A 22,592-nucleotide genomic window follows, 5' to 3' on the forward strand; every position below is an offset into this window, starting at 1 on the left:
ATATATACATATATATATATATATATATATATATATATATATATACATATATATATATATATATTCACCCTTTGCCATGATGTAACCCTCAACACCATCGTGATCATATCACATGTGTAAAGGTATAACGCTCGCAAAGCTGTAAAAATCTAAAAAATCCCATTGGTGAAGCACGCAGCATGACGAACAGGCCTTGCACACATTTCGTAGAGCGGCAGGGGAAACTTGTACGTGACGCACCGGGTAAGGCACATGCACGCTTTTCATAAAGTGGAAAGAAAAATTTTAAGTATCTATACATTCTTTTCATAGCACGCTAGGAAGATTTGCGAGTATTTAAACAAGTACCCGAAGATTCATGAGTGCCTTTCTTAGCGCTTTGGAATTGAAGACCCTAACCAAGGTGTTTCATGACATTGACCATAGGCCTAACATCTCTTAATGTGCCCCATATGTGGGGAAGGAACATGTAGGCTACTAAAATTCAAATTGAACACACTTACAAGGAACTACTTATCTATAATAACACCTACACCATTTCTAGTACGACTCCTATCCGAATACCAAATTTAAAGTTTTACAAGTTTTTAAAAACTTGTAAAACTTTAAATTTGTAAAATTTTAAAAACTTATAGGAAACTTGTGATAACTCTGAAAAGCTTGCTTGCAAAGACTCACAGAATTAATTGCAATGGAAAAAAAATGAACTGAACTCTCTCTATCTATAAACAGGAAAAGATGTCACATGGGTCCCTATGCTTTCACAAGAAAGTAGACAATCTGGATTTTTTTTACACCAAATCGGTTACCAACTCAGGGAGAACCAAGACAAGCATTTCTGTTAAAATGCAGTGTTTTCACAAGAAATCACTCCCGTTTCCATTGCCACTTTTTCGCCCTATAGGAGTTGAGGTATGTATGAGGTGGTCAGAGATAGGCCACCAACTATTCATGCATGATGCAACAGCTAGTGCAAACCACCGGCTAGCCAAGGTGCAAATTAGAAATCAGATCATCAATCCACAAAATGGTTCATAAGTGATGGACAAAGTTGCTATTCACATGAAATATATCAAGGTTTTTTGGGGTTGTTGGGTTCAATACTATTCCAAATGCAATGTTGCCTAGATTGCAAAATTATCTAGATGTTAGTACAATATATCAATTGCAACTTGTTTGGTTCAGCTTTATCAACCGAAATTGTTCCACTCCTTATTGTAATGATCAGCGGTGCTATGCTATCTATAATGATTAATGGCGCCTCTGTCCTTTCATTTTATTCTCAAATCTTTTATCCATCAAGATGCTTTCAATAACTAACATCAATCAAATTGACATCTAAACTGCCACATGATGTCAATCAACCAAACAAGAAATATTTGTTAACAACATAGCATGATACTGAAGATATAATCAAACTATGAAGCTCATAAACTAAATAAAGCTGTGATTGGATGCTAGAAATTTCAGCGGGGAAAAAAAAAATGAGGGTTGAAAAGGTTAATTTAATGGCGCAGATTCATATTCAACACATGGATTGTTGAGATTTCCTTTCATTTCCATCAATTTCCTTCGATCCAAATAAAGCAGAAATATGTTGTAAAAAAATTTAGATGGTGGACCAAGATAATGGATAAAAAAAGCATTAGGACCAAAGAAGATTTCCTTAGGAAATCATTTGAATTAAACAAATTGAAAAAAGTGTAAAACCGTCAAAAATAATCAACAAATAATTAAAAGTAAAACTTATTGACTCCACTATCAGATTGTAACGCTCCAGAATAAAAGAAAAACAGAAAAAACTGGAACAGGTTATCGAAGGATGAACCTTCCTTGTGAGGTGATTATAAGGATCATTAACCTGGTCATCTAAAACAATGTTGGACCAAAGAGAAGCACAGATAACAGTTGCAACAGCCATTAACCACAGATAGACAGCTGAGATGTCCACAACTGGCCGAATAGGAGAATACAATAGAACAACCACTGTAATAGAAAATGAGTTCTTAGTAGCAGCTATAATGAATGGAAAGTGCAAAGTAGGTAGAAATTAACATTGACTGGAGTACACTGTCGATACACATCATACAGTTTGGATTATGTAAAACCCACATTTGTTCAACTTTCTGATAGGAAATACTTGATTTCAAGTATTTCCTATTCACTTTCTAGCAATTATCCAAGCAAAAACTGCTGCTCACAGCAGAAACAGCAAAAACAGGGAAAAATCTGGGAAATACAGCGAGAAAACTTGAGAAAAATCTTGTATTTTTACTAATAGATGCAAGGAAAATAGCAAAGATACAAGGATGCTCTATTCGAGAGGAGGATCGCACTCTCCCAAATCTCTAGAATACGATCTAGAGCCCAAATCAACAAGAAGAACAAGAGAAACTTCAAAACAAAATCACATAACCCTAAACCTCCCCTTTACTCCCTACTCAATGCATACAATTCAAAATAGATACCAAAGGACCTAATTGCCCTCACTTCCCCTCATTTTGGCTCCAAGAAGCAACTTGAATTTCAAGTGGACCCCGCCTCTAGCCTCATGCGGCTTCCGCTTCATGTCCGCCCGCCCTCCTCCTTCGGTAAACCTGAACCGGCCCATTGGATTGGGCAGGCTGGACCGGTCCAGGGAGGACCGGTCTAACACTTTCCTGGAAGCATAAGAGGCAAAAGATGCATAATACTATTTTACCAAAATAATGGCAAAAGATAAAGAATTTATTTATGTTTTCAAAGGAAATTTTGAGAAGGCCAAAAAAGCTGCAGGGCTAACTTCTTTCTAGAATGAGTGAGCAGATGCACCATACATATGATAGCATAAATAGAATTGAGAATTTTTTCAAAGAGCATAATTACTCATGTGCAACAAGGTTAAGTATGATACGAATCAATTCAACAGGCCCGTCAGAGTCACGTTGCACTAGACATGCAAAAAAAAAAAGAGTTGCATTTGGCATCACCTCTTTTTCAAATATGCCATAGTCTGAGTTCGAAAAAACCACGCCTGTCTCTGCTAAGAGAGTTTATGTTCCAGGTAACAACCATTCTGATTCATAATTGAGAAATTTACAATCATAAATTTAAAGTGAATGATGGGGAGAAAGATGATGAGCCTGATTAAGATTTTATGGTTCCATCATTCCAGATTAATGTGAACCTTGGTCTGCTTAATCAGAGGACAGTCTATCAAACCTAATCAAATGATCCTTATTAATAAACATGAGTTGCATCATCTAAGAAGATCTTATAGACTTTGGGTGGATATTTTTCTAAGAGAACAATTTTAAGTTGGTCGATATTAGCCAGTAGATAGCTTTGTACCTTATCAAGTGCATTCCAAGAAAGGTTTTAAGATATTGAAGAACTTAAGGGCTCCAATTATGATCGTACTTTAATGGTGTCAACTTATTAAAAAACAACCCGGTCATAACTATTTACTTGTGTTGTCATTTAGCAACAAAAGCACCAGTTAGAGAACAAGTGTCACGTTCTTACCAAAGAGAAATCATTTGAAAGTGAACATAGATATACGTTTGACAATAGATTGGCTCTTTGTGAGCTCAGATTATTCTTAAATTTATCACACTTGACAAACAAACATGAGGGTTGATGTTATTGCTTTAATTGATGGACGATAGATTTTGCTTAAATATTTTGGATTTTATGAACCTTCCTACTTTTTTTGGTATTTTACATGAACTCGTAGTAAAATGATTTGTATGGGGATCTAAAACATTTTGAAAATAGTCCCCCTCTTGTTGATATTTCTTCTCAACATGGCCATCATTGGAGTGTATGTCTAAACCTGACTACTTTGAACCTTATCAACTTTACCTTCTTACTTATAAGGGATTGGATTTGACGATTAGCTTCATGAGCTACCATACAAGCGAGATGGAAATAGGAGTTCGCATTTTAAAATAAACAATCAATATAAGAGGCTTTGAAGGCATAATTCAAACTTAAAACAAAATATCTTCTGAAATTTGTGAGTGAATATTCAATTCCATATTAGAGTTTGAAAATGGGACTAATGACTATACCCTATAGATAAAGCGACCCCATCTGAGAACAATGCATAACAAAATAAGTTTTCGAAAGAGAGTTCATAAGGTTCAAAATAATTGCATGATTTTCAAAAGAGGTGCATGATTTTAGAGCAAGGTAAATTTAAATTCAATTAATTCTTACTCCATGCAACATTCTCAGAGTTTAAATCTTAGCATTTAACATGTTTGTCAAAACATATATGGATGATTTAAGTTTTGTAATTATAATTTTTTTTATGACATACACGTCTTCCAGTGCACTTGTATACTACACTTAAGATGCACTTACATGCTTTTCAGAGTACTTGCACTATGTGTATGCACGCTTTTAGTGCATTTGCATTATACATGCATGCTCTTCAATGCAAATGTATGATGTACTTGCAAATGTTTGATGTATTTAAAAAATATAATTGCACGCACTACAATGCATTTGCAAAATAAATTTACTCGCTTTCAAAACATTTTCATCACTTGCACGTACTTCATTGTTCTAACATGATGCATTTACGAGCTTCAGCGTAATTGTATAGCCTTCAACACGCTTACATGATGCACTTGAACACTTATCGATGCAATTGCACATTCCTTGACGCATTTGCATTGCATGCTTTCATGTTATTCAATACAATCACATAGCACATTTATACATTTTCTGATGTGTTAACTTAATACATTTGCATCAAAACAAGGGCCTGCCTTTAGAGTAATTGCAAGGTTCTTGAGGTGTTTACATCTAAAATGCACGACTTTGAAAGTCGCCTCAAAATACATCCACATAACTTGGAAGTAGTTGGATTTATGGCTACAAATGAACTGAACTAACACCAGTAGAACCAAATCTCAAATTAGGGGAAGCTAAAGAAGGTCCAAATGTAGATAAAGAAGTTTACCAGAGACTTGTAGGAAAATTGATTTACCTTTCCCACACCATACCAGATATAGCATTTATTGCAAGCATGGTCAGCCAGTTCATGCAAAATCCAAAGCTGGCTCACATGCAAGATATAGACAGAATACTGCATTATCTTAAAGGAAACCTAGGTAAAGGGATTATCTTTAAAAGAGATTGTGGAATAACCCAAGAAGTATATACTGATGCATATTACGTAGGATCAACAGTATATAGATTATCAACCTCGGAATACTACACATTCCTTAGAGAAAACCTTGTTACATGGAGAAGCAATAAACAAAATGTAGTGGCAAGATCCAGTGCAGAAGCAGAATATAGAGCTATGGCCTTAGGAATATGTAAACTATTATGAATCAAAATAATTCTAGAAGACTTATGAATCAAGTGGGAAGGACCCATGAAGCTACATTGTGACAACAAATCAACAATCAGCATAGCTCACAATTCGGTTCAACATGATAGGACCAAGCACATAGAAGTTGACAGACATTTCATAAAGGAGAAATTAAACAGTGGTCTTATATGTATCGATCATGTCTGATCAAAAGACCAGCTTGCAGATATTCTTACCAAGGGACTTGATGACTCTACCTTTCTGAGACTGATTACCAAGCTAGGAATGGTGGATCTGTATTCCCCAGCTTGAGGAGGAGTTTTAAATCTCAACCGTCCCTAGACATTTTGATACCACAGCTAGGATGGGAATCCGTGGGAGGCTCACCTATTAAATCCTAGCTGCCCTTGGTATTTTATCCCACGGCTAAGATGAAAATCATTGGGAGGTTCACTTGGATCACGCTGATCTCCTTCCATATTTAGATGGTTGATTAAAGAAGGATAATATTAGTGCAATAAAGCATTTTTATGTAATAATTAGTTTCTTTATTAGAATATCTTGTATAGATTTATAAATAGGGACAAGTTTGTGCAATAAAATTAAGTATTTTTCCTCTCCAATTCTCTAAAATTAACAGAAACCATGCAAGTTTAGGATAGTCCTGTAAGTCATTTGTAAACACACTCCTTAAGTATAACTGTATTCTTATCCATATCAAACAGCACCAAAAATATAATAAGTTTAAACTTAACAGTCATATAAAACATGTTTTAAGATAACTTACTCCTGCCACCATTAGACAAAGATTTCCTAAGATTATCTCCCGCAGATTTTGGTATCATTATGACTGGAATAGTGATGCTAATGGCAGATTCATTTCTACTGCAAACCATCTCATAAAGTTCTGCAATAACAAAGCAAAAAACCATAGTATAATTTTAAAAGATGTGCATAGTGTCCAAATCAAAATATGTTTTCTTTGAAATGCAACACACAGAAAACAACTTAAAACCTTCATCATCACTAGTCACCATCAAGCCAGCTGCACCTGCGGACTGTGCAACTTTTGCCTTATCGGTGAAGTCACAATCCCCACGCATGGCCAATGCAATAGTACCAGATAACTGCAACAAAGAAAACACCAACAAAAGATCTGCGTCTAAATTAAGAAACGAACAAAGATTAAATTGCAGAATCGACGCTGGAAATAAATTTTATTATTCCTGATCAATTAATTCAATTAAAATAAATTGCTATACCAACTAGGTTTAGGAATATGCCATTTTTCATACGTGAATACAAACATAAATCTTTTAAATTTAGATATAGTTGCTCTTTTAATTTAAATATGATTGCTTGTGTAAATTATTTGGTCGGTTGATCCTGTGCCAACACTTGTATGACCATTTTAACTTTGAAGCTGAAAAATATAAATAATGGTAATATAATTTAAGTTACACGTGAATATCAAGTTTTAGAAAATCATCAACATCATCTTCATAATTAGCTTATCCTAGCTACTCATGTAAGCTTTATGATTACTTACTCTCCATTAGTTCCTATTGATTGATGTATTTGGGTTAAGTCTATTATATACAAAGTCTTTTATAGAATTTCTATTCATTATCTCTATAGTCAACTCTTTTTCCTTTAAAATGGTTTGACATTAATTTTATTTATTTATTTATTTTATAGGTGCATTTTTTATCCTTCACCATATATGCTTAGACAGCTAAATCTATTTTCACTACCTTATCAAGAATAAATGGTACTCCCAACATCCCACTAATATAATAATTTTTCAACTCATCCTTCCTAGCATTCTCACAAATCCTTCTGAACATTCTCACTTCTGACATCCTCAACTTCAATATAAGTGATAATTGAATACAAAAAAATTAGACCCATACAACAAAACCAGCATAATTCCAGTTCTATAAAATTTACCTTAAGTTCAAATGGTATTCTTTTTATCAAATAATTCTTAGGTGCTTCTTTACTTCGACCGCCCAAACCTTAACTAAATAAGTTACATCCTAATATATATCCTCATTCTTAAGGTATGTCTTTATTTTATAGGAAGAGTGATTGATAAATGTTAATATCACACCCACTAATATTGCATATAAAATGCTCCAACTTTCTTCTATTAATCCTATGCCTCATATCTTCAAAACATTTCCTCCATTCTACTAATATTCCACTTTTACTGAGCCATGCGAATTAGAATTATGTTATTTCCTGAAAAACATAAACTAAGATAACTCATTTTGAATATCCTTTATACGCATCTCCAAGACAATACAAATATATACAAACTCAATGTTGATTCTTGACATGTTCCAATTATGATTGACAATAATTTAAGTATTCTTTCACTCTACAACTATTTCTAATAATAGTCAATGATTCATCGTATATATCATGAATAACTTAAATATATTTTTTACCCATACGTTTTTTCATAAAATGCATCAATTCAATTCCTATGTTACTTAATCCTACACCTAAACAAATCAATGAAAATCTTGATATTTATGCGCTTTGTACCTTTCATTAATTGCCGTAGCACAAAATTATTTCAATAATGGATCTAAATCTTATAAATATCATATCTTTGGTCTTTACATTAATTGCATTAGCACAAAATCACATCAATAGTCTATCTTCATGGCATAAAGCCAAGTTGACTCTCCAATAGAGATGCAATTTTTCCAGATCTATTTCTATTATCAAATAACTTCATTGTCTAACTCATGAAGTTTGGTTATTTATATTTAACGCAAACCTACATCTCTTTTTTTCCTCTTAAAAACAGAAAACAAATCCTGCTTCTCTAATCATTATCGTTTTATTCTTCATATTTGCATCAAAAACTTTTGCACCAAATCATTCTAATATTATCATGAATAACTATCCAGATCTTAATACAATTTTAGACAAGTGAATTAAAAAATACAAGTTAATGGTAACAGCCTTCTTTAAAATAATTGAGAAGTTAAAATAGAGTAGAATAATTTTAAAATAAAGATAGTGTACATGATTCATAATTTTCATGAATGAAACTTTGTTAATAATCAAATAATGTTATTAAAAGATCAAGTGATATTAAATGTAATAGATTTTATTATATTGGATCTCTTATATAAAAATGAGGATGTAACATGAGGATAGAACTAAAATAATTAGATTTTGGGGAGATGAAGATGTGCTTTAGTGCTCAATGTCGGTCATATTTATCATATAAATAGTTCCCTTCACTCTAGATTGCTATTATAGTTCTAGATAAAAAAGAATCAAAGAAAACATGAAGATATAAAATAAATTTATAAATGATAACTAAATCATCTATGCTATAATTATACGAGTATTAAGGAAAAGTTCATAGAAGTTGCACAAAAAAACATGCAAAAGATAGATGCAACGCCTCATATAGCAATTTATAGAAATTAAAGAAGGTGGAATAAGCCGAACCCAAATAGTTGTCACAAAGTTAAAGATGATGATGATTCCATTTCATTCTTTTTTGTTTCCTACGGAAAACATGATAAAATAACAAAGCTTTCTACCAAATTCATACGAGAGTAGAAACATAAACCATGAGTAATGCACCTTTTCATAACTAGTATGTGAAGTGAACGGAAAATGTGAAATGGAACTGATGATACCGAACACAAAAGTAACAAATTATAGTGCAATTGCAAAACAACCCATACAGCCTATTCTGGAGAATCAACAAAGAATTATCTACCAAAAAAAATAAAAATTAAAATAAATACATCGTTCTGATGTCACAAAGACTTGGTGACTTTAAGGATGTAAGCCGACCTTGGAGGATAATTTACCACAGGAAGTGACTGGATTTGTCAGAAGAGCAGGCCCTTTTACAGCTTCAGAAAGATACCTGGGCAATGTTGCACCAAATCTGGCACTTACACCTACTATTTCAGGGCGCTGAACACCATCTAACCAACTCTTTACCATAACCTGAGAAGCAGTAATTGGATGATTAAAAGTCAATATTTTATATAAGGAAAAAAAAATATATTTGCGTTTTTTAAACATTAAAATGATAATATATACTTATGAACTGGTGATAGGAATGAAGCTTTATTGAACCAAAGCAATCATCATGTCGAACTGCAAACAGGAATTAGCAAGCCAGTTTTTTTTTCATCTCAAACTTAAGGCACAAGTGATTTTTTTTTTTTTTTTTTTTAAATCCCTTTTTTTTTTTTTTTTTGTTCTATCAACATATCACCTTATGGAAAGAAAATGATTAAGAAATAACCTCTGTTTAAAATTGCGCAATAAGAGGCGGCCTTTGCACAATTCTGTCCAAAAGCGCCTTGAGGCGCATGCAATTTGGACACTGATTGAGGCGTACGCCTCACCCTGTGTGAGGCGCGCCTCAATTGCGCAATTATGGGTGAGGCGTACGCCTCATCCAAATGGTCTTACCTTACTTAAAATCAACCATTAAAAAAGCGGACGAGGCGTCCACATTGAGTTGTGTACTCGCGTATAGGATTAGGGCTTCCTGTGAGAATTAAAAGGCGAACTAGAGGCGAAGCCGTGAGGGAAATAGACGAAGCTGTGAGGGAAGGAGACGAAGCCGTGAGTGTAGGAGATAAAGTCGGAAGGAGACGACGCAGGGAAAGAAACAAAGCCGAAGTTGTGAGTGCAGGAAATGTTCAGGCATCGGTTAGGTCGGAATAGCAGGTACGCGGTCTTGTGGCCTTGACTTTGACGTGCAGTAACGAAAGCTTGAATAACTCCTTGATTCGGCTTTCTTCAATTCGATGCCGCATCAGTACAAGCTCGGTACACTCAATACATGCTCGGTACTTATTCCTTCGCTCAGTACATGCTCGGTACCGAACCAGTACCGCTCGGAACTGAGCGCGTACATGCTCGGTACTGAGCCGGTAGCATTGCTCCGGTAAACTGAAGCGAACATGCTCGGTACTAAGCGGTAGCATGCTCGGTATGAACCAGTACCGGCTCGGTACTGAGCGGTACAATGCTCGATAACTGAGCGGACCATCTCGTACTAGGCAATACATCTCGGTAACTGAGCGGTACATGCCTCGGTACTGGCAGCGATACATTGCTCGGTACTGACAAATAATAATAATATGCTCGTACTGAGCGATACATCTCGGTACGGCTCGGTACTGAGTCCGATACCCCGCCAGAGTTTGTTGTAAGAGTATTGGGCGCTCACTTGTTCTTCTTTCTGGGTGTGAGCGAAACTGGAGTACATTATTAAGTGCAAACAAAGAGAATAAATCGGCTATCTAACAGTCAGAAATGAACTCTCTCGTATATATAATGCACAACAAGAGCGTTAAAAGATAGGAGGATATGAGGAATAAGGGGTTGAGGATGATGAGGACCCTGTTGGTGTTGATGATGTGTCAGCTGATAATGAGTGGTTCCATAGGATGATGAGGACATTTTGTCATTATCAGAACTTACAGCTAGAAAGATGTAAATGTGGAATGTCTGGAGGGGCGAAGACAGATACAAATTGGGCACATCAACTAGTAGCAACACCCGCAACATCCACTAGCTCTACAGCACAATAATCAAGTAAAGATATATCCACAATTTCTTATATGCTATCGGCAGTATATTTATATCAAGTGAGCAATAACAGCTAATGATCTTTTTATCTTATTGAAACAGGGAAAGAGAACAAGTGAGTCATATTAAAGATGATGATGACATTGACATTCATAGATACAATTGGAAAAGATAACTTCCCTTGAAGACCCATTTAGTGATGGGAAGTGATTGCATTTTATATGTTTTTTGTACTATTGGGAGTTTTGTTTAAACTAATATTTTAGTGATTTTGTACTTTGGGATATGATTTTATTGCATCTACTTTCTTACTTTCTACTATTTTCATATATCATTTAGATGTTTTTATTGTAAGATACAATATTGCCATTATTTTTCTGCTAAAACCCTTAATTTTTCATTTACGCGATTCTGTGTCCGTGAGGCTTACGTTTCAGACCGCCTCGAGGCTTACGCCTCGCCTCACGGACGAAAACCGCCTCGAGGCTTATTTACACAATTTTAAACCTTGGAAATAACTGCAGCAAACAACATCCATCAATATTGCAGCTTGTTAAATTGTTTTAGATACATAATTATAAATTAAATTAAATAAATGTAAGTCTCATTTGGATATTATGTCAAGAGTTTATCCCCTTCAATGGCTCTTCTTAAAATCTGTATCTAATTGTATGCTCACTTAATAAAATATTAAAGATATATTTCTATCCTTAAAAGAAATCCTAGTCATCAATCAAGGCCACTCTCATTGCCACTAGGCTCCTCTATCTTCAAGGTTTCCAAGAAGGTTTCTTCTCCCTTTTCTTTCGCACTAACACATTCATCAGAAAGGGCATCTTCCAACCATGCCGAGATGCTCATTTCACAGGAACTACACATTGAAAATGGGCATCAAAGAAGCATAGGCAAGGGTACAATCATTGTGTTAATATGGTAAACGAAATTCATCATGATAACAAATTCATAGTCATCAAGTGGAATCACCTCAATTGATTATTTGTTCTTCCAATATTAGATGCTCACTTTTATGATTTACGTTGATCATTAGGACCTCCTTATAATTCAGTATCTTGAGCCATAAGCAATTACGCGTTTTTATACTCAAATGCCTAGCCAATCACAATCTCCCAATTGATGAAAAGGTCATGGACCATTATCAACTAAGATGCTCATCTTCATTTGTGCGACCTCCATATTCATAAACATCAGTACCTTAAACGTGTTCTCTTTTTTTGTCTTTCTTAAGCTACAAAGATATGCAACAAACTCATTCACATATCCTCCTATTCCCATTCACATCTCCTCCTATTCTCGCACATCAAATGTAATAACCAGAAATATTCAGGTATTGGTTTAATAAATAAATATTAATAAATGTATGTTATTAATATGTTGGTTAAGATAATTATTAGAGAAATCTACAGGAGGCATTCCAAAGCAACGCTTGGAAGAGGGCGGTTTGGAAGGGGACAGTTATAAACTGGGGCCCACCGTCCAATTTTTTTTTATACCGTGGACATCTCCCATGCTTGCGTATTCACTGGAGAAAAGGTCGCTGGAGAGGAATATTTCGCAAGCCATTCATAAGTGTTCGTGGAGAAGAAGACAACCGCAAGCAAGTATGGTAAGGAAGGGTGACTAGGTGAGAATTTCCTGAAGACTTTCATTGCTGTCTTGTTCGGCCAGTAAAAGGCTGCGGCACAGAGGCTTTAGAGTGGAGTTGCTATAACGTGTATGCACTGTAGCATTACTCGGCAAAGGAAAGTTTCAGCAAAGTGATTACTAGAGGGCTGTAGATTCATTCAGCTCAGTGCATAGATCAATTCAGCATAGTGTTGAAGGAAAGATTGCATGTGGCGTGGTAGGAAAGGAAAACAACAGGAATGGTAAGTGAGAAGAAAGTTATTTGTAATATGGTAAACTTGTAACAAAGATTGTTTGTGATGAATATGAAATGGTGTAATGACAGGTGGTGGGAAGTAAGCGTTCAAACTATTTGAAGAAGCAGTAAGGTGGTGGGAAGTAAGCGTTCAAACTATTTAAAGAAGCAGTAAAGTGAAGAAATAGAAATTTTGAGTGGTATTTTGAGAAGTTAGAATTTAAGAAGACTAAAACACAATAGATAGAAAAAGGTAACAATCCTAAATTTCTCTTATCTTTTATACTAGTTCAATTCAGTAAAGTTCTTATGCGAATCATAATTTAGGGTGATATAGATTATATAGTCTTATGCAAAGAGGAGGCTTTGAAGTGACTTATAATAGAAGAAGAATAAGAAGTGAAGTTTTGGAAGAAGCAACCTGTCTAGAAGGTAAGTAATGCAAATTAAAGTTTTAAATATAATTCTTGTTAATTTTACATTGTATGTTGGTATTTGAATGAATGCAAGAGAAATATGCATTACAAGTAATTCTCTGCTAAAGGATGTTCCTAACCTGGTTTCTATATATGAAAGACCTCTTCTATATTTGAATCATGAGACTTTCAAATAAGAGTTGTTATGTTTCATTGAAGATTTTACTAGTTGGAAGTATTTTGGAAAGAATATTCATTTTTAACATATTGTACACAGTTTCATTACACAAATGAGTAGCATATAAAGACCTTTATGAAAGCAACAATACAAGTATGAGTTATGTTATATAAGTATATTGAATATCAATTTAACATAAAGTTTGGCTATATATATATGATGTATGATTTATAAGGATAATTGGGACAAAAGGGTTCTCAAATATGTAATTACCTTGTAAGTGTAGCAAAAGGGACCCTAAAAGAAATGATACTTGCATAGCAGGTGGGGCAAAAGGAACCCTAAAGAGGTAAAAGAGACCTCTATGAAATTTAATGACGATAATGTCAGGTTTTTCTGGGCTTCATTGAATTTGTTTATGAAAGAAAAACCAAACTTTTTAATGAAAAAAATTGATATTCAATACGGATCTAAGAGAACATTTAAAGGTAATGCCAAATGAGATGTTTTATAGTTTCTCTAGTAGTTTAAAATTTTATTCATGTTTTAATGTTCTAAATTTTTTTAACATGCAAGTTTAATACTAATTATAGCTGCATAACTTACTGAGCCTTATAACTCACCAGTATTTTCATTACTGGCAGTTGTTACGGGAAAAGGGAAAGAAAAAGTGGTTGCTGACTAGATTCAAGTATTTCAATCCCAGATGTTAATTTTATTTCTGTTTTAAAACTAAATTAATGGTATGTGAACATTCCCATAAAGTGTTTGTATGGATTTTCCTTAGTGTCTCTATAATCATATTTTGTGGATGTTTAAAACTTTTAAGTGCTTCCGTTGATGTACCAGTTGAGGTTTATGATATGTTTATATGTAAACATGCAAATGATGGATTGTTTCAAACAATTATAAGATCAAGAAAAAAATGTTATGTTTTATTTGTTACACTCTACAATACTGTTCAAGGGTACTGTGGGTTGTTACATCAAACTTGTTGAGAACACAAGCTTTGCCCAAGATGGGTACCCATGCCCTCATGTGACTAGCAATTCAGAGTCTATTGACGCATCTTTTCATTCCCAATTTTCAAACCATCTTCCCCTTATTGCTTGGGGCCGATGATTTCCATCATTTTAATGGTTGTACTTGTCATGATTCCCCCATCATTGGCCATATTCTTGGGCTGAGTCAGAATTTCCGTTTAAATTGAACTTAATCAATGTCTCAGCCATTGTCTTGGACTTCTGCAGCCTTTGCATGCACCTGCATTGTAGCTTGAGCTTAACACACAATTTGAGTCCATCCATGAACTAGAAGCATGCTTCCTATTCACATTTATAGGATCTGAAGCAGCAGCTCTGAAAGTGCCCTCACATAGTCTCAGACTTCACTTTTAAGCTCCAAATAATAAAGTTTAGCCTGATCTTCTAGAAGGAGGGGCAACCAATCAAGGAGAACTTAAGAGAATAAAGAAAACTCTCCACAATTCACTCCAAAATATCTATCTTATCTATTGACTCAAATCAATGAGAGAATAATTCCAAGAAATATTCACTCAAGTGAATTACCCATGAATTATAAAATAAATGTATCAAGTATTTATATAACGACTTGTCTTATCAAATAGGTTATCTAATGTGGGTACCAATTATCTTATCTTCCCTATTTTTAGCCTAGATTTCAATTTTTATATAGTTTATTTGTTTCCTTAGCAGGGTATTAAATGGCTATAAATATACCTTATGATTAGATTTTAAGATCAATGGAAACCGAGTGGAAGACATTTCCATTCAATTGGTATTACCCTTTCTTACTATTTTTATTCCTCTCTCCTCTAAAAATCTGTCACACCATCTCTCAGGAGACAGTGGAGCTATCAACCTCCTTTATTCCTCTCTGTTTCTGCATTCAAGGTTCAACCAGAGCAAGAAATTCAACAACCTTGCTATTACAACCATCGAATGCACTCACTCGAAGAAAGTACTAAGAATTAAAAATGCAATTCATACTCTATTTTAGTGTCATATTGTGAATTCTCTCACTAATAACGGCAAAGATCAGAGATTACCAAAGATAGACAATAAGTCGGAGAAACAACTAGCAATTCTCCAATTGAGCATTAATTGAGGTCTAATTGGTTGTATATTTAATGTTAATGATATTTAAGCTCGCTTCATAGACATAATTAGATTTGTAGATTTTAATTCAAATTAATATAACATCATTAGCATTATTTTTTAAGTTGTTTCTAAGGTATTGATTTATATGAATTCCTTTTAATCTGTTATATCTAGATATTTATTTTGATGCTTCATCATACTTATATCTCTAATAAATATAATATTAATCTTTACATTGATAAGATAGAGAAATTTGATTAGAAAAATTAAAGAATGAGTCATGAAATAAGCAAATTAAGCCATCATTTAATGATTATTTATCAAAATTTGTGAGTTATTTGTTAAAAATAAATAAGCATGAATCAACCAAAACATAAAAGAATAAGCGAAATCAGTGTTTCAAGCTTATTCGTTTCTAAGAAAAGGCTTTTAAATTTCTATTCAAGCTTGTTTATAACCAAGATATAAATAAGACTTTATATAAATGAGTATGGAAACAAGAGCTATCCATAAGGACTCTACAAGTCTCCAAAAGCTTTTATAGGAACTAGAGCTATCCATAAGACTCTAAAAGCCTTTACCACAAGCCTGAGATTATCTAAAAAACTCTTGAATCTTTCATAAGATTTAGGAACTTCTTCTAAGTTTTGGAGGACTAAGTAATCTTACTATTGCAAACAAGCTAACATACAACAATCTTTAGTCAGTCGTATCGAGTAGTAAGCATGCAGTAGAAGCTTTTGGACAAAATAACGAGAGTAGAGCTTTAATGGTTGGATTGAGAAGAGGTGCAGCTTCCTAATGAATCGTAGGACCAACTCAATGCTTGCCTTTATCTATTACCTTTGTTCAATAGATAGAGAAATTGGCTTAACTTCATTTTTCCAAACTTGGAAGTTATATGATTTGGCATTGGAGAAGAATGGTGGAGAAAACATGAATGAGATCAAAAGATCAATTAAAGCAAGAAGTTATAATAACAAGGAATGCATAGGATAAGACCTAAACAAAATACAATGCAACAAACGATTTCTTGACCATATAAATATCAAAGCCAATATATATGTAGACCAATTTTTCGGCATCTTAAATGTGTTTAATTATAGCATAAATGTTCATTTAGACAATGTATTACTTGAGATGTAAAACTAGCAAATAAATAAATGGCACTCTCTTATAACCATAACATCAACATTTACAAATGTCTACCAAACAACACCCTAGATATCAAGCAAACTTTGTTGACACTAAAATATCAAGCTATCTCATTATTTATTAAAAATGATCCAAAAAAGGGAAAAGATCATAATCACCATTGGTCATTCTACATTATTTATGTTTTAAGTTTGCATTAAAAACTAAAACATGTTGCATTGGCATAGTTAGCGATTTTATTTGGATAACATTATTATACACCGATTATTTGTAATTTAACATAACAATAAATGATCAAATGTCTTACTCCAATAACTCAAATAACAAATAGAAATGTTAAAGAATCCTTAGATCCTAAGCCCACCTTACCCAATTAATAAAAAAAAAAAAACCTCCATTAGAGATTCTTAGCTCCATAAGGCGCAATAATAAGGCTTTCTTTGTTTAATCCATCCTTCTAGTTGGTTATTGTCTAATGTGTATTATGTAGTAAAGCATCTACTCTTACATTGGTTAAAGGGTTGCTCCATAAGTGACTTCCCCTGTACTCAAGAAAGTTATTAGGAAGGGTATGCACGTTGAAAGTGGGATTTCCACAGTGCATTCCAACCAAATTCAAACTATTTTAGGAAAAAAAAAGCAGGGAAAAGCTTACTCGCAATGAAGCTTTTTAAGTTTCTAAATACAGTATGAAGGGTCCAGATACCAGAAGGTTTGGTGCGTTGGTCTTACACATCAAGCCGAAGAATCTGAAATAGTGCAGCTCATGTTCCATATATAATGGCTCCATGTGACATGGGTCGCACCAGCTCCCAATATTTCCATGATCACATTTCTACCAGTTCCTCACTAAATAAAAAACAAATCTCGGCATCTAACCTTACAAAAGGCACTCCAAATGAATCTCTTTTCTTCACATCAAGACATGTAAAAGAATGAATAATCTCCACAACCAATACTTGAGATCACATACAGGACAATTAAAAGAAACCACATTCGCGCAGGATAATCTCCTACTTGCGATCCAAATCCCAAACAACTCCGAGACCAATTCAAAGTTCTAATAAAAAATAATTAAAAAAATAAAAAAGGATAATCCTATCAGACCAAAGTTCCAAACCCAAGCTTTAAGCTTACAAGCTGGTACGTACTTATTGCAGCCGGAAAGCTGGTGTTCTTCGCACCATCGTGGGTAATGCCGTCATCCCGCCGCAATGATAAATGCATCCAGCGCAGAAGAGAAGAGACCGACGCAGTGTGCAAAGCCCGATGCTGAAAATTATAAGCAAGGCAAGCGCAAGATCTCCTATTTGCCCCATGGAGTTAATTCCGCTCAGTTAGCGAAACTTATCTCTCCCACCCCTCCTCCTTTATTAATAGTCCAGGATTTCTTCTAAGATCGGCAATAAACGGAAAACCGTCAAGGTCCGATTCGAGAGTCGCATTTTAGGAGGGAATTTGTTTGCTGTAAATAGGAAATGAGGTAGACGCTGGGGGAGGGCGAGAGGCGATTTGGCAGATGAGAGAGAAGACGAGAGAGATGCGAGCGAGCCCGAAAGGAGGGGGGACAACCATTTAGAGGTGGCACTGCCAATATCCCGCTGAATACCCTTGGATTTCAAAACCGTTTCGTAGCAGAACTTTCCCCGCGAAATTTTTTGCCGTTTTTGGTGAGTTTTTTGGTTGTTTGGAGAGCTTCTCCGAGTACCTTTCGAGGGCTGTCAATCTCTTATTTATAAGGTCCAGGGTGCTATGAAACTCTTAAAGTTTGGCCGAATCAAATTCCAAATTATTAACCACTATTACGACTCTCCACGATAATCAATTCAGGAAGGTTAAGGATGGACTCTATTTACACGATTTTTAAATTTTAGTATGCTGCATATTCAAATGTTTATGGAATAAACCAATCCGTAACAAATACCAATATGCACAAATACGAATGTAATACTCGAATAATTACATTATTCCATTTATAATATGTAAAATCTACATTTATTATTGAGTTAATTAAATCGCTCTAATGTATTTTTGAAGAGTCAATTATCTCGTTTAACAAAATCTATTGCTAATTTAATCACATTATTTAGAGTATTACCGATTCAATTTTATCGGAATATTAATACGTTAATTATACCTGTTCGGTCGTAATCGCCGTGCATAGTAGAGGGATTACTGCGTTGAATAGCTACTTCCGCAGAAAAATTCCTTTAAGGTCGTCAACATTTATATAGGGTGTTTTAAAATTGTTCGAACCCAGAAAATAAACGTTACGTAATTATTAGATTAATACACATAAATTTGTGATGATATCAATTTTCATATATTCAAATTTTAACGTTTATTTTTTTAATGTTTTTAATATTTTATTTATTTTCCTACTATATTGAATAAATATTAACTAAACTTGTTTTTATATTTTACTTTTATTTTTTAATTATATATTTTGTTCTATATTATGTGTCGGTTTTGCTATTTTCTATTTCATTTCGCTCACCTATGAGTTAGAGTTTTGCATAAAGTCTTTTCTCGACCCTTCGACGGTGACGATACCTCTTTCCTAGTTGGATCGGAAGTTACAAACATTTGATTCGGAAGCAACTGGAGCTGCTCGCTGTAAAATTAAATTCTTTCCTCCCTTCGCACGCAATTCTTGGCCAACTCCCGAAAAAGCTTTACTTCAACACTGTCCTTGCAGTCCTTATTCCCTATCCTAACGAACCCCATGCTAGGTTTGAACTCTCGGATGTCCCTGTATCAATACCAGCCATCCATGATATGCGCTTGGATAGTTAATGGTAAAACCCCAAAAAAGACCCATCATTCAATCTCTAGCGTATCTCTCCACTCAAAACTCTCCCAAGCCAGTCCCTGGTTTTGTTCGAGCTCCCAGACCCTTCCTCCTCCTTTCGCCTAGTCCAAAACCGCAAATTAAAACCTCGCCGGCGAGAGCTTCCGGTGAGCCGAGGCATTTTCCGCAAATGGTTTCTAACAATTATTCAGATGTCGCCAGGTCGAGGGAGTCTTCTACAAACTGAGCATGAACATTACTACAAATTTAGAGATTCAAAAATCCACCAAAATCCGAAACTTGTTAGATTCTCCTAAAAACTCAAACTTTATTCACGCACTTAGAGTAAAATAGCTTTTTATATAAATCTCGTATTGAACCAAAGATTTGAACTCCCCGTGATTATGTTTCTGCTAGCATAGTTTAAAATTCATTTAAATGGTCCTATCAAATCGATGAGAATGAGATGAAAAATCATTAAAGGGTTTCATTCGACGTGGCTCCGAGTTGTTTTTGTACCGTGACGTGCGATTAGATCTTTAGGATCAAGCTGTTTCCACTTTCTGTCTAACCACGGATCCGATCTTGTGGTTAGCTTTGCTGTCACAGCTCAAATCTAGAGCCCCCCATAATTTCAAACTGCGGGAAAAGATATCCCCGAACCCAAGTTGTTGGGGGGGGGTTAATCACCTGAAAAGGTTTGGGTAAACCGAAATCGAGTCGAGTGAGTTTAAGGCCCTTATCAGAGCTCGGCTCGTTAGATGGAAAGCGGTCGACTTAGCTCATCTCATTGTAAATGAGCTCAGAGCCGGCTGGCGAGCCAGCTCTCCATCCATGGGAGGGAATTTTAATAGGCTGTTAAATTAACGATATTAAAAAGACAATTTAAATTAAATATAATGTTAAATTAATGATTAGGTTTTATATTATATTAATATTTAATTATAAATAAAATAAAAATATATTTTAAAAATATTAATATTTATTCGAGCCCGCCTCGTGAGCTCACGAGCCCGCAGCCGGCTCAAAGCCGAACGTCGGCCGTTTACTAAAACGAGCTTGAAACTCAGCTCGATAAGGCTAGTCTCTTGCGACTCATAAACGAGTCAATCTCAAGCCGAGCTCGGTTCACTTACACCTCAAGTATCAAATTCGTTGATGTGACTAAGTGTCGCACAATTCGAATATCGCGACGGCCGCCTATCTTGCATGATTGCGCCAAAATGATTGGTCATTCCGTGGCCGCCACATGCTCCCGCCGCGCGCCCATTCTTTAAATTGAATTACATTAATTTTTAAATATTTTTTAAGCCATTTTTAAAAAAATTATCCAAAAATTTTAATACTAATCATAAAATTAGTATAAATTCATCATAATTTTTCCGAATTTGTTAAAATCTTTTAATTTATTTAAAATTAATAAAAAATATTATATTTATAATTATAATATCATATTAATAATATTTAATATTCAAATTTTAATAAATATTTAATAAAAAGTTAACTAAAATATTTTTAAATTTAATTAATATACTTTAAAAATGCTTTGATTTGTTTAAAATATTATAATAAAACTTATATTGATTTAAATTATAAATTATTTTTAATATTCAACAACAACATCAAGCCTTTATCCCACTACGTTGGGTCGGCTACATGAATCATTTCTCTCCATTGTGTCCTATTAAAAGTAAAATTCTCATTTAAATCTAATAAAGAAAGGTCCTAATATTTTCTAACCAAGTTTTTTTAGGTCTACCCCTACCTTTCTTAACATAAGTCAAATCTAATACCTCTACTCTCCTAATTGGGTCATCGGAAGGCCGCGTTTATTGTGACCAAATCATCTAAGGCGATTTTCTGTGATCTTATCTTCTACTGGAGCAACTCCAACCTTTTCACGTATATGCTTCATTTCTATCATATCTCTAAAGGTAAAGCCACTCATCCACCTGAGCATTCTCATCTCTGCCACACTTAACTTAGTATTATTGCTTCTCTTTTAATGGCCAACATTCGGCACCATAAAGCATTGCAGGCCTTCACTACCATCTTATAGAATTTTAACCTTAAGTTGAGGGGTCATTATCAATCACATAACAAGCCCGATGCATTCCTCCACTTCAACCATCCAAACTTGAATTCGGCTGATAATATCCCCATCTATTTCACCATCACCTGAACAATAGATCCCAATATATCTAAATGTTGTACTCTTATGAATGACTTGATCGCCAAAGTCATAATCCCCCTCACTTAGGTCTATATACTACTAAAATTACACTATATATTCCGTTTAGATCTACTCAAGCAAAATCTATTTAGACTCTAAGGTTGACCTCCATAATTTAAGTTTACCTTCAACTCCCTCTCTAGTCTTATCAACAAGAAGGAATATCATCAGCAAAAAGCATACACCAAGGTACATCATCTTGCAAATGTCTAGTGAGAACACCATGACTGAAAGCAAAAAGATATGGGCTTAAGGATGAATCTTATGATGTAACCCAACTGAAAATAGGGAAATACTTGTCAATCCACCTTGTGTTTGAACAAAGTAATAGCTCAGCATACATATCTTTAATGATTTGAATATAAGTATTATTGACTCCTTTCTTTTCAAGCCATAGCACTACCTTGAACTTTATCAAAGCTTTTATTTAATTTAATATCAAACAAAAATTATTTTAAAACATTAAAATATATTTTAAATATTATTAAATATTAAATATTTAAATATCTAAATAATATTTAATTAAATACAAAATGAAATATTTTAAAATTTTTTATAAAATTAATTCTAAATCAATTCAAATTTTTTAAAAACATTAATATTATATTAATAATTTTTAAAATTAATTTAAATAATAATTCTTTTAAAGTTAAAATACTTTAATTTGAAATTAAAATTTTATTTTAAAATATTATATATTTTGAATAATTTTAAATATTTAAATACTTAAATATATAATTGATATTTAATTAAGATAAATTCAATAATTTTAAAAAATTTACTTTTAAACAAAATAAATTTTAGAGTATAATTATATTTTTATTTAAATTGATTTAAAATTTATTTTTGAATATTAGTTATTTTTAAAATTTTAAATACATTTTAATTATTATAAACTTTAAATTCAATAGAAATTCAAA

General features: G+C 33.8%; 1 protein-coding gene across 3 annotated transcripts in view; it reads right to left on the minus strand.

Annotated features, from left to right (window-relative positions):
* LOC110108297 (signal peptide peptidase-like 2) overlaps positions 1–17,797 on the minus strand; it is a gene marked incomplete at its 5' end in the record, with an annotated part of 23,641 nt that extends 5,844 nt beyond the window's left edge. For all 3 annotated transcript variants that reach the window (XM_028691910.1, XM_028691909.1, XM_028691911.1), the window contains 5 exon segments: positions 1,829–1,986; positions 6,096–6,215; positions 6,324–6,435; positions 9,140–9,298; positions 17,786–17,797. In XM_028691910.1, coding sequence (XP_028547743.1) covers positions 1,829–1,986; positions 6,096–6,215; positions 6,324–6,435; positions 9,140–9,298; positions 17,786–17,797 — 561 coding nt within the window.
* Positions 17,798–22,592: the final 4,795 nt, after the last annotated feature.

Source organism: Dendrobium catenatum, unplaced genomic scaffold (assembly GCF_001605985.2).
Source record: "Dendrobium catenatum unplaced genomic scaffold, ASM160598v2 original_scaffold_86292, whole genome shotgun sequence".
Classification (NCBI taxonomy): domain Eukaryota; kingdom Viridiplantae; phylum Streptophyta; class Magnoliopsida; order Asparagales; family Orchidaceae; genus Dendrobium; species Dendrobium catenatum.